Source organism: Oncorhynchus clarkii, chromosome 6 (assembly GCF_045791955.1).
Source record: "Oncorhynchus clarkii lewisi isolate Uvic-CL-2024 chromosome 6, UVic_Ocla_1.0, whole genome shotgun sequence".
Taxonomy (NCBI): domain Eukaryota; kingdom Metazoa; phylum Chordata; class Actinopteri; order Salmoniformes; family Salmonidae; genus Oncorhynchus; species Oncorhynchus clarkii.
The window spans coordinates 87,626,898-87,640,713 of record NC_092152.1 but is presented as its reverse complement, the minus strand read 5'-3'; the positions used below and the strand labels follow the sequence as shown (position 1 = coordinate 87,640,713).

General features: G+C 47.9%; 1 protein-coding gene across 3 annotated transcripts in view; it reads left to right on the top strand.

The window, feature by feature from the left end:
* Positions 1-7,929, top strand: part of LOC139411767 (mitogen-activated protein kinase 6-like) — a 26,734-nt gene extending 18,805 nt beyond the window's left edge. For 2 of the 3 annotated variants that reach the window (XM_071158498.1, XM_071158499.1), the window contains exons 4-8: positions 2,696-2,840; positions 3,730-3,894; positions 4,456-4,651; positions 4,797-4,923; positions 5,012-6,372. In XM_071158498.1, the coding sequence (XP_071014599.1) occupies positions 2,696-2,840; positions 3,730-3,894; positions 4,456-4,651; positions 4,797-4,923; positions 5,012-6,202 (1,824 nt within the window). In that variant the 3' untranslated portion in view covers positions 6,203-6,372. Of the gene's footprint in view, positions 1-2,695; positions 2,841-3,729; positions 3,895-4,455; positions 4,652-4,796; positions 4,924-5,011 lie in introns of all 3 variants that reach the window. The other variant, XM_071158497.1, reaches the window with a different exon arrangement.
* Positions 7,930-13,816: the final 5,887 nt, after the last annotated feature.

Here is a 13,816-nt window from a genome sequence, read left to right as displayed (position 1 = left end):
GGCTTTACAGTGCACTACTGTTGACCAGGGTCCATGTAGGGAATAGGGAGCTGTAGGGCTTTACAGTGCACTACTGTTGACCAGGGTCCATGTAGGGAACAGGGAGCCGTAGGGCTTTACAGTGCACTACTGTTGACCAGGGTCCATGTAGGGAACAGGGAGCTGTAGGGCTTTACAGTGCACTACTGTTGACCAGGGTCCATGTAGGGAACAGGGAGCTGTAGGGCTTTACAGTGCACTACTGATGACCAGGGTCCATGTAGGGAACAGGGAGCTGTAGGGCTTTACAGTGCACTACTGTTGACCAGGGTCCATGTAGGGAACAGGGAGCCGTAGGGCTTTACAGTGCACTACTGTTGACCAGGGTCCATGTAGGGAACAGGGAGCCGTAGGGCTTTACAGTGCACTACTGATGACCAGGGTCCATGTAGGGAACAGGGAGCGGTAGGGCTTTACAGTGCACTACTGTTGACCAGGGTCCATGTAGGGAATAGGGAGCTGTAGGGCTTTACAGTGCACTACTGTTGACCAGGGTCCATGTAGGGAACAGGGAGCCGTAGGGCTTTACAGTGCACTACTGTTGACCAGGGTCCATGTAGGGAACAGGGAGCTGTAGGGCTTTACAGTGCACTACTGTTGACCAGGGTCCATGTAGGGAACAGGGAGCCGTAGGGCTTTACAGTGCACTACTGTTGACCAGGGTCCATGTAGGGAACAGGGAGCTGTAGGGCTTTACAGTGCACTACTGTTGACCAGGGTCCATGTAGGGAACAGGGAGCTGTAGGGCTTTACAGTGCACTACTGATGACCAGGGTCCATGTAGGGAACAGGGAGCTGTAGGGCTTTACAGTGCACTACTGTTGACCAGGGTCCATGTAGGGAACAGGGAGCCGTAGGGCTTTACAGTGCACTACTGTTGACCAGGGTCCATGTAGGGAACAGGGAGCCGTAGGGCTTTACAGTGCACTACTGATGACCAGGGTCCATGTAGGGAACAGGGAGCCGTAGGGCTTTACAGTGCACTACTGTTGACCAGGGTCCATGTAGGGAACAGGGAGCCGTAGGGCTTTACAGTGCACTACTGTTGACCAGGGTCCATGTAGGGAACAGGGAGCGGTAGGGCTTTACAGTGCACTACTGTTGACCAGGGTCCATGTAGGGAACAGGGAGCCGTAGGGCTTTACAGTGCACTACTGTTGACCAGGGTCCATGTAGGGAACAGGGAGCGGTAGGGCTTTACAGTGCACTACTGTTGACCAGGGTCCATGTAGGGAACAGGGAGCCGTAGGGCTTTACAGTGCACTACTGTTGACCAGGGTCCATGTAGGGAACAGGGAGCTGTAGGGCTTTACAGTGCACTACTGTTGACCAGGGTCCATTATAGGGAGCTGTAGGGCTTTACAGTGCACTACTGTTGACCAGGGTCCATGTAGGGAACAGGGAGCTGTAGGGCTTTACAGTGCACTACTGTTGACCAGGGTCCATGTAGGGAACAGGGAGCTGTAGGGCTTTACAGTGCACTACTGTTGACCAGGGTCCATGTAGGGAACAGGGAGCTGTAGGGCTTTACAGTGCACTACTGTTGACCAGGGTCCATGTAGGGAACAGGGAGCCGTAGGGCTTTACAGTGCACTACTGTTGACCAGGGTCCATGTAGGGAACAGGGAGCTGTAGGGCTTTACAGTGCACTACTGTTGACCAGGGTCCATGTAGGGAACAGGGAGCTGTAGGGCTTTACAGTGCACTACTGTTGACCAGGGTCCATGTAGGGAACAGGGAGCCGTAGGGCTTTACAGTGCACTACTGTTGACCAGGGTCCATGTAGGGAACAGGGAGCCGTAGGGCTTTACAGTGCACTACTGTTGACCAGGGTCCATGTAGGGAACAGGGAGCTGTAGGGCTTTACAGTGCACTACTGTTGACCAGGGTCCATGTAGGGAACAGGGAGCCGTAGGGCTTTACAGTGCACTACTGTTGACCAGGGTCCATGTAGGGAACAGGGAGCCGTAGGGCTTTACAGTGCACTACTGTTGACCAGGGTCCATGTAGGGAACAGGGAGCCGTAGGGCTTTACAGTGCACTACTGTTGACCAGGGTCCATGTAGGGAATAGGGAGCTGTAGGGCTTTACAGTGCACTACTGTTGACCAGGGTCCATGTAGGGAACAGGGAGCTGTAGGGGAAGCTTCCAGAAGCAGATTGTTCTGTTGTTACAGCTTTGATGAGTCTCTGCTTCTCAACCATTAAGAGGTCGTTAGCTGAATGTAGTTAACAGGATCAATGGTGCTTTTGAAGTCGATACAGACCTGGAGAGAGAGAGAGAGAGAGAGAGACACACACACACACACACACACTGCAGTACAGTAGGATGACAACTGTTTCATTCATTGAAATAAACTAGTAACCTATGGGTCTGTGTTTTAGGTGTATCTCATAAGAGCTGATAAACCAGTTTCAGTCACATTCTGTTTATTCATTCTGAACACACACAGAGGGAGAAAGGTTGAGTCATTCTGAACAGGGAGAGAGAGGTTGAATCATTCTGGAGAGGGGTTGAGTCATTCTGGAGAGAGAGGGGAGGGGTCCTATGAATTCAGGTTTATCAGGCTCTTGCTCCCGTTCAACTCTTAGTGTGCACTTCTCACTAAAGACTTGTTAACTCACCCTCCCCTCTTCCTCTCTGCCTCCTCCTCCAGGGTCATCTTTCTGAGGGCTTGGTGACTAAATGGTACCGGTCTCCTCGCCTGCTGCTCTCTCCTAACAACTACACCAAGGCCATTGACATGTGGGCTGCCGGATGCATCTTCACCGAGATGCTCACTGGGAAAACGCTCTTCGCAGGTCAGTCAAGCACAGACTCACACGGGTTACCGGTGAGGCAGGTTCACTGTGCCACTGAACCGCGGGGCGGAAATGTAGGCCACAGGCTTCATGGCACGTGGGTTCTGGCAGAGCTCACACTCTCTCTGACTGACATGGTGTGACTGATATGGGGCAGACAGTTTAAGTGGTGCCACGGGGGGGGTTTGGATATGGAGCTGCTTGTCTATATCAGTGTTAACTCTGGGGGGGGGGGGTGTAACCTTGAAAGTTAGCTTGCTAACTGAGGTAACCTGGAGAGTTAGCTTGCTAACTGAGGTAACCTTGAAAGTTAGCTAGCTAAACTGAGGTAACCTTGAAAGTTATCTAGCTAAACTGAGGTAACCTGGGGAGTTGGCTAGCTAAACTGCGGTAACCTGGAGAGTTGGCTAGCTAAACTGAGGTAACCTTGAAAGTTAGCTTGCTAACTGAGGTAACCTGGAGAGTTGGCTAGCTAAACTGAGGTAACCTGGGGAGTTGGCTAGCTAAACCGAGGTAACCTGGGGAGTTGGCTAGCTAAACCGAGGTAACCTGGAGAGTTGGCTAGCTAAACCGAGGTAACCTGGGGAGTTGGCTAGCTAAACCCGAGGAAACCTGGAGAGTTGGCTAGCTAAACCCGAGGTAACCTGGAGAGTTGGCTAGCTAAACTGACTGAATCTTATGCTTAGTGACCAGACAGAGAAGCATCAGGTCCTGTTTTTAGAGTCTTTGGTATCACTCACTCGACCGAGGATCGAACCCCCCCTCAACCTTTCAATCTCAGGAAGGACACTAACCACAAGGCCACTGAGTTGGTGGTCTGACAGTTGGGTGGAAACGAACCCTGTGTCCTCCTGTGTTTTTAACCCTGTTTTGAATTGGTGTTCTGCAGGAGCCCATGAACTGGAGCAGATGCAGCTGATCCTGGAGTCCATCCCTGTGCTGAGAGAAGAGGACAGGCAGGAGTTACACAGTGTTATCCCCGTCTTCATACACGGTGACATGTCCCAGCCGCACAACCCACTGGCCAAGCTACTGCCCGACGTCAGCCCACAGGGTGAGTCTAGACTCGCACTCGTGTAGACACATACACAGTGACATGTCCCAGCCACACAACCCACTGGCCAAGCTACTGGCCGACGTCAGCCCACAGGGTGAGTCTAGACTCGCACTCGTGTAGACACATACACAGTGACATGTCCCAGCCACACAACCCACTGGCCAAGCTACTGCCCGACGTCAGCCCACAGGGTGAGTCTAGACTCGCACTCGTGTAGACACATACACAGTGACATGTCCCAGCCACACAACCCACTGGCCAAGCTACTGGCCAAGCTACTGACCAAGCTACTGCCCGACGTCAGCCCACAGGGTGAGTCTAGACACACAACATACCACCAGGTGAACACACACAACATACCACCAGGTGAACACACACAAACTAACACAATCCTATTCTATACCATATTGTCCCGTACATATTGTCCCGTACATATTGTCCCGTACATATTGTCCCGTACATATTGTCCTGTACATATTGTCCTGTACATATTGTCCTGTACATATTGTCCCGTACATGTCACACTGCACCATGGTAAATGCTCCTCTTCCCTTCCAGCCCTGGATTTCCTGCAGAAGATCCTGACCTTTAACCCCATGGACCGTCTGACAGCAGAAGAAGCCCTAGCCCACCCTTACATGTCTGACTACTCCTTCCCCCTGGACGAACCCGTCTCGCTGCACCCCTTCCACATAGAGGATGAGGTGGATGATATCTTACTGATGGACCAGGGTCACAGCCACACCTGGGACAGGTACATGGAGACGTACTGTGGTCTGCATACACACACTGGGTTCCATAGCTAGTTAGTTATAGAAGAGGGTTTATTTTACTGTGGAGGTCAAACTCAGGGGGTTTGTGTTTTGGGTTGTCTTAACCCTTCATCTCCCTCCCGCCAGCCGGTACCGTGACAGCCAGCTTTCAGAAGGGGACTGGCACCTCCACACCCACAGCACTCTGGACACTGACGAGGTACAGGTGGACCCTCGGGCTCTGTCTGACCAAACTGACGAGGAGGAGGTTCAGGTACGGAGAGAGAGACACACACACACACACACACACACACTCCTTCCTCAAGTCACCACCCTAACCCCTGTCCCTCCTACCCCTCCAGGTGGACCCTCGTAAGTATGCAGACGGAGACCGGGAGTTCCTGGACGATCCTTCCTACGGCTACTCCTCCCTCTTCACTCCCGAACGCTCGTGGCCCGACCCCGATGACGAACACTTCGACCTTCACCACGAGAACAAGTACTGTGACCTGGAGTGTTCCCACACCTGTAACTACAAGGTGGTGTCTCCGTCCTACCTGGATAACCTGATCTGGAGGGACAGCGAAGTCAACCACTACTACGAGCCCAAGCTCATTATAGATCTGTCCAACTGGAAGGAGCAGCAGAGTAAAGAGAAACAGGCTCAGGCTGCAGGCAGAGACAAGGAGCACAAGGCCCAGAAGAGCAAGTGTGAGAAGAACGGCCTGGTGAAGGCTCAGATGGTTCTACAGGTAGAGAAGGGCCCGGTGGAGAAGGACTCCCAGCAAGAGAAGAACCAGACCCAGACTACTCAACAGAATCAAGGCTTCGACTTTGACTCCTTCATCGCCGGCACCATCAAACTGAGCCTGCGAACTGAGCCCAGCGACGTGGGACTTCTGGGGGACGTGGGCCTCCTGAGCGAGGTGGGAGTGGGCCTCCTGAGCGAGGTGGGCCTCCTGAACGAGCTCAACTCGTCTGTGTCCCAGCTGGAGGCTCCGCGGTCAGGCTCCATGTCCAAAACCATCAGCCAGGAGAAGGAGGAGAAGTGCCTGGTGAACTTTGCTCAGGTCAGCATCACCGTGGGGACCGCTGGGTCTGGGGCGCGTCCCGCACACCCCTGGGAGAGCTTCGGAGGAGGGGAGAGGGTGGAGGAGCGGAGAGGTGGGTGTCTGATGGACGGGGCGGGGCGCTGGGACGTTGGGAAAGAGGAGCAGCTCCAGAAGGACAGCTGCTACACCAGCTACCTGGACAGACTGTTCAGCAGGAAGGACGAGGGCAGCGGGGAGAGTGCTGCTAGCGCCGCCGACACCCCAGAACCTGAGCCCTCGGATGTGGGAGGGGAGAGGGAACGGGACGAGGGGGGCTTCCTGGCGCGGAGCGGAGAAATCATGTTTAACATGCAGCTGGACTCTCTGGCGCTGCCGGGATTCGCTGCTACGACCGACGTGCCGCTCAAATCCATCCAGGCCTCCCTCGCTCCCTCCACGGTCAAATGCTCGCCTCAGATCGCCCACACAACCTACAGCAGCTTCTTCAAGCATCTGAATTAAAAAAAAAAAAACATAAATGATACAATACCATGTTCCTCACAGTGCAAGATCTCTAGGCTGGTTCTGTTCTGTTGTATTTTATTTCATTATCATAGTAATGTTATTTTACTTGAATCATTTCATACCTTATCGTATGGCTCCTTTTTTTTTTTTTTAAATATAAACTTTTATTTGTATATATATTTTTTTTTAGTTGTTGTTGTAGGAGTTAAAGGTAAAATAGACTGGGTTGAAAGTTGCTAGCATATGAAAACATCAGAGTTATTACTTCCGGGGTCACTGACCCTATACCTGAGTTGATCTGCCCAATTATCCCTCAGCATCCACAACCTGGCAGCATTTACACTGCACACTGACTACTGTAGACTAGAAGGAGAGGAGAGAAGGAATGGGGAAGAGAGAGAGAAGGAAGGAAGGTGGAGAATTGGATAGGGGGAGGGATATGAGAAGTGGTGCTATGCTAAGCAGAACAGCCCTGTTGATCCTGCAGCCTTTCCCCCTGCGCTCATCACTGATCTAAGACCTGTGGCTGAATAAGTGAAAGGAAGGTTTGCACCCTATCACTTAAACCAATCAGACCCTCGCAGATCAGTCATGTGGTCAACACAGGAAGAGGTGTATAGAAATCACAGCTTTGTATCTGTGCCATTCTGGTGTCTGTGACAGCATGGCCAGTGCCATTGAGGCTATCTCCATTTTAAAGTAGTATATTTTCTTCTTTTGATGTTTGAAGAGTGTAACGCTAATGTTGGTGACTTTACCGCCACCTGCAGTCTTCGAGTCTTGAAACCAAATCGTGTTATTCATTTATTGTGGCCACTAGATGGCGGTCATATAGCTTAAAGCCATTTACAAACTAGGCAAACCAATTTGAAGAAGACAAATGCTCTGCTGATCGCTCCCAACCCATAGGAATCACCCCCCACCCAGTTCAATACTTTAAAATGGTGGAAGCCCTCAATGGAAATGTCCATGCAAAAACAGGTTATTTCCAAGTAATGATCTCTACATCTCCATGGGAGGAAGGATACATATCTTAACAGAGCCAATGTGAGAAGATGGGAGGGCATTGTGAACTAAAGGAGAGAGGTGTATTGTGGGAGATGTAGTCATACTGACATCACAATCGCTGTAGGTCTTTTCACTAGGGAGGGAGGGGGGGGCAGGCTTTTCTTTAAAAAAAAAAAGAGGTTTTATTTGAAAATGTAGTTTAATTATTTTTACCAAGTGTTTAATTTATTTCTGTATAATTTCCTAAAAGAGGCTTCCTGAAACCCCCTCATTTCATACTGTAGTTATTTTGACACATAATGCCAGCAGCGAACCATTACTCCTGGACCTTTTGTGAATGTGTTATCTACCTCAAGGTAACAGCAGCGAGAGACATTCGAAGCCGCACTAGTGCTTTACACACACACACACACACACACACACACACCACACACACTACCATCCTCATACACACACACACACACTCTCTCACTACCATCTTCATACACACACACCACACCACTCTCTCACCACCATCCTCATACACATTGCATTGACATAGTGACCTTCTCTTCTGTTTTGACAGTCGTGTTTCCATTATTTATTTCTAGCAGATATTTATTTGAACGGGACAACGTGTTATTTCAATGTAACTGTTCTGGACACCGAGGCGTTGGACGAGAGGGACGGGGGGGGGGTGAGATGGAAGGGCGAGAGGGACGGGGGGAGTGAGATGGAAGGACGAGAGGGACGGGGGGGAGTGAGATGGAAGGACGAGAGGGACGGGGGGGAGTGAGATGGAGGGACGGGGGGGGAGTGAGATGGAAGGACGAGAGGGACGGGGGGAGTGAGATGGAAGGACGAGAGGGACGGGGGGGGGTGAGATGGAAGGACGAGAGGGACGGGGGGAGTGAGGTGGAGGGACGGGGGGGAGTGAGATGGAAGGACGAGAGGGACGGGGGGGAGTGAGATGGAAGGACGAGAGGGACGGGGGGAGTGAGATGGAAGGACGAGAGGGACGGGGGGGAGTGAGATGGAAGGACGAGAGGGACGGGGGGAGTGAGATGGAAGGACGAGAGGGACGGGGGGGAGTGAGATGGAGGGACGGGGGGGGAGTGAGATGGAAGGACGAGAGGGACGGGGGGAGTGAGGTGGAGGGACGGGGGGGGGGGGGAGTGAGATGGAAGGACGAGAGGGACGGGGGGGGGGGGAGTGAGGTGGAAGGACATCCCCATTTTTCATTGTGTCACTACGGTGAGTCATTAGTTATGGTAGGTTGCAAGTTGATCATTAATTAATCTGTCTAAGTTCTAGAAGCTTTCCATTTTCAATCATTTGTCATTTTTTATTTATAGGTGCATTCTGGTTGTTTTTTTTGGGGGGGGGGGGAATGCTTCATGAGAAGCACCTAAGTCTTACTTTAAAAAAAAATCTAAATGTAAATTGTTAAAATCTTGTGCATGGAAGAAACAGGAGGTACATTAAAACGAAGTTAAGGGTCATTACATGTAATTGTTTTTATTACATATTTAAGTTTCCAAGCATGATACGATTACGTTCTGAAGGTGCAGCATGTTCAACACGAGGACATTTAGTTTTTGCCTTAAAGCTGCCTCTCCATTTTGTAATAATCGGTTCCCCTGTTCTTTGAAATATCTCATTTAATAAACATGACCAGCAAACAATTGGACTGTCTTTTTCTTTCTTCGTTTTAGAAAGGATTTGAAACCATTTGTTTGAAAGACAACTGTTGAAAAAGCGCTATGGACAAACACATCTTCATGCATCCTCTCCTGTCTCCCTTCTCTCCTCCCTCTTCTGTCTCTCTCTCTCTCCTCCCTCTCCTGTCTCTCTCTCCTCCCTCTCATGTCTCCTCTCTCTCTCTCTCTCTCTCCTCCCTCTCCTGTCTCTCTCTCTCCTGTCTCTCTCTCCTCCCTCTCCTGTCTCTCTCTCTCCTGTCTCTCTCTCTCTCCTCCCTCTCCTGTCTCTCTCCTCCCTCTCTTGTCTCTCTCTCTGTCTCTCTCTCTCCTCCCTCTCCTGTCTCTCTCTGTCTCTCTCTCCTGTCTCTCTCCTCCCTCTCCTGTCTCCTGTGTGTAAAGTGCTGACTGCAGTCCCCTATTGTAGGGTCCAGTTTCACAATGTCCCCGTTGACTGGTTTTATTGCACAGCTACATGGACACGCCTTTACACACAGCTACTGAACCAACAGCTACATGGACAGGCTGAACCAACAGCTACATAGAGGTTTCTTTACACACAGCTACTGAACCAACAGCTACATGAAGCTCCAGCACCCTGTTCCCTATGTGGTGCACTACTTTTAGCCTTATGGGCCAAGGGAACATGGTGCCATTTGGGATGCACATTGACTCTGTCTACCCCCTAGGGCCCTGATCAATACCAGCAGATACCAGCACTCTACCCAGCCCAACACCTCACTAGGATTGGGTTAATGTATCACTGTTGGTATGCCTGGGCTTATGACTGTGGTTACAACACCTATTCCCACTTGGCCTAACAGTTCCGGAACACTGGCTGTTCCTCTGTTGTTATAGTAACAACTCATCAGTCTACACTAGAATGGTTTACGGGTGCCAGCCTGCTAGGCAGAGCCATATATTTACAACTGCCTCCTGTTTCAGTCTGGCCCAAGTTCTTATGCAGTAGTTCAGCCAGGCAGCCGGAGAGTTTCGGTCTGACCCGTTTCATATCCAGGGTTGGAAATGAAATGTGTCCTGAATTGGCTGTCATTTACAGTGAGGTTCTGAACTTGACACCCTTGAAAAAGATGACCAATAATGAATTAAGTGTTACCTTTTGACCCTCTCTAACTTCCTCACTCTTTATTCACTATTATTTTTTATTTATTTTTATTTCACCTTTATTTAACCAGGTAGGCTAGTTGAGAACACTTTTATTTAACCAGGTAGGCTAGTTGAGAACACCTTTATTTAACCAGGTAGGCTAGTTGAGAACACCTTTATTTAACCAGGCAGGCTAGTTGAGAACAAGTTCTCATTTGCAACTGCGACCTGGCCAAGATAAAGCGTAGCATTCGACACATACAACGACACAGAGTTACACATGGAATAAACAAAACATACAGTCAAGGATACAGTAGAACAAAAGAAAACAAAAAGTCTATATACAGTGAGTGCAAATGAGGTAAGTTAAGGAAATAAATAGGCCATGGTGGCGAAGTAATTACAATATGGCAATTAAACACTGGAATGGTAGATGTGCAGAAGATCATTCAGAATTCTATCTAATTGACATACGTATTCACATCCCTCATTCAATACTTTGTAGAAGCACCTTTGGCTGCGATTACAGCTGTGAGTCTTTCTGGATAAGTCTCTTAGACCTTTTCATTTCACACCTGGATAAAGCAACATTGGCACATTTTATTATTTTCTAAATTCTTCAAGCTCTGTCAAATTGGTTGTTGATCATTGCTAGACAACTATTTTATGGTCTTGCAATAGATTTTTAAGTAGATTTAAGTCTAAACCGCCACTCAGGAACATTCAATGTCTTTTTGTTAAGCAAGTACAGTTTAGATTCAGCCTTGTTTTTTAGGTTATTGTCCTGCTGAAATGTAAATTCATCTCACATTGTGGAAAGCAGACTGAGCCCGGTTTTCCTCTAGGATTTTTGCTCCATTCAGTTTCTTTTTTTTATCCTGAAAAACTCCCCAGTCCTTACAAGCATACCCATAACATGATGCAGCCACCACTATGCTTGAAAATATGGAGAGTATTACTCACTAATGTGATGTATTGGATTTTCCCTAAACATAAGGCTTTATATTCAGGACAAAAAGTGAATTTCTTTGCCACATTTTGCAGTATTACTTTAGTGCCTTGTTGAAAACAGGATGCATGTTTTGGAATATTGTGGAGTACCTACAATATTGATCCATCCTCAGTTTTCTCCAATCACAGCCCTTAAACTCTGTTAAAAAGTCGCGATTGGTCTCATGGTGAAATCCCTGAGCGGTTTCTTTCCTTTCCAGCAACTGAGTTAGGAAGGACACCTGTATGATTGTAGTGACTGGGTGTATTGATAAAGTGATCTAAAGTGTAATTATTAACTTTACCATGTTCAAAGGAATATTCAATGTCTGCTTTAAAAAAATATGTTTTACCCATCTGCCAATAGGTGCCCTTCTTTGTGAGGCGTTGGAAAACCTCCCTGGTCTTTGTGGTTGAATCTGTGTTTGAAATTCACTGCTTGAATGAGAGACCTTACAGATAATTGCATGTGTGGTGTACAGAGATGAGGTAGTCATTCATGTTAAAACACTATTATTGCACACAATGAGTCCATGCAACTTATGTGACTTGTTAAGCACATTGTTAAGCCAGTGACAATGTTTGGGGTGATTTAATCAATTTTAAATTCAGGCTGTAACAACAAAATGTGGAAAAAGTCAAGGGGTGTGAATACTTTGACGGCACTGCATCTCACGCGGATAGATTTTGGGGTCCGAGTAAGTCCTCTTGCTTCGCCTCTTCATCTCTGATACAAGGTCAGATATTTTTGAATTGTCAGTTTTGAAACAGGGTCCTGTCTGGCTCAGTTGGTAGAGCATGGCGCTAGTAATGCCAGGATCGTGGATTCCATTGCCCCTGGCCACCCTTACGAAAATGTATGCATGCCTGATTGTCGCTTTGGATGACAGCGTCTCCTTAATGACTAACCCACCTGAAGTTGACCCGTCTCAGGTGAAGGTCTGGACTTGCACTAATAATGTCTGGGATTCAGAGAGGGTAAGCTGATCCTAGGTCAACACTTACCAGAGTATGAGAGACACACATTCACCAATTGTACAGGCAAGCTATCCAATGACCACTGCACACAGAATTGTAGGTAGATACGTCATTGCTTGCACAACTTTAGCCAACTTCTCCCTCGAGACAGCTCCATGCTGCCTGGGCTGATGTCACTAGCTGTCTGTTGTCAGTAGATAACTAGTTAACCCACAAAAGCATTCCTGACACGAGGCCAACAGTTCCCTTTCGCTCTCTCTTTCCTGGAAGACCAATTAAAACCAACGTGGCAATATTAGCGCCGGGTGGAAATGGCACCGAAGCCTTCCTTCTAGTAAGGGGCTAAAATAAGTCCAATGGTGGAGGACATCTGGTGACTAACATCTAACGTGGATAACCTCAGAACAGAATTCTGACTTATCTCCAAGTCTCACTTTGACATCAATCTCTGACTTGAGTTCTTAGTACACATTTATCTGTCTTTATAATGTGAAAGGTTTATGATGCTTCCTTAAATGTTATCTATCTGCCCATGGACTACAGAAGAAAACTAGCCAGCTGGCAAAATCTAGCACTTTTACAGAAATGTTCCTTAAAATAAATATATTTGTTTACCCAGCAGGCAATTTGGTGGGTGATGTTTACTGTTTTGGCACTACTAGTTCCAGAACACTACAGTACAGGCAAGTTATCCATTTAGTTCCAGAACACTACAGTACAGGCAAGCTGTCCATTTAGTTCCAGAACACTACAGTACAGGCAAGCTATCCATTTAGTTCCAGAACACTACAGTACAGGCAAGCTATCCATTTAGTTCCAGAACACTACAGTACAGGCAAGCTAAATCAGGCACACGTAACATATTTGGACCAACACATACTGTTTGGATCCAGCGGGTCTGTTATGTGCTCTGTCCATCCAGCTGACCCCAGAACAGCCCTGAGCTGAGAGGGACTGGACCAGGGCCAGAGAACACTAGGCTGTTATATTACAAAGTGCTCTTATAAATAGACATGCCACTCTCCATCCCACTCTCTCTCTCTCTCTCTGCAGCTATCTCTCACCTTCTCTCTGCGCCCATCTCCCCCTTTCTTTCTCTCTCTGTCTCTCCCTCTCTCTGCTCCTATCCCCCTTCCTTTCTCTCTCTGCGTTTACCTCTCTCTCAAATGACAGCAATGAAGTTGTCAAGACAGCTCAAACAGCCTCTGGACTCACCTTATAATATGACTCAGACTATAGTTTAATCACCTTATAATATGACTCAGACTATAGTTTATTCACCTTATAATATGTCAAAGTGCACGGTCAGTGTTTCCTCATCAGGTGAATTACATTCAGGCATTCGGAAATTGCTCCCAAGGATGAACCAGACTTGTGGAGGTCTACAATTATTTTTCTGATTTCTTTAGATTTTCCCATGATGTCAAGCAAAGAGGTACTGAGTTAGAAGGGAGGCCTTTAAATACATCCACAGGTACACCTCCAATTGACTCAAATAATGTCAATTAGCCTATCAGAAGCTTCTAAAGCCATGACATAATTTTCTGGAATTTTCCAAGTTGTTTAAAGGCACAGTCAACTTAGTGTATGTATCCTTCTGACCAACTGGAGTGATTTATAATATGACTGTAAACAATTGTTGGAAAAATTACTCGTGTCATGCACAAAGTAGATGTCCTAACCGACTTGTCAAAAACTATAGTTTATTAACAAGACATTTGTGGAGTGGTTGAAAAATGAGTTTTAATGACCCCGACTTCAACTGTATCTATCCAAAATATGGATATGTAAGATGTATGGTGTATGGATATGTAAGATGTATGGTGTATGGATATGTAAGATGTATGGTGTA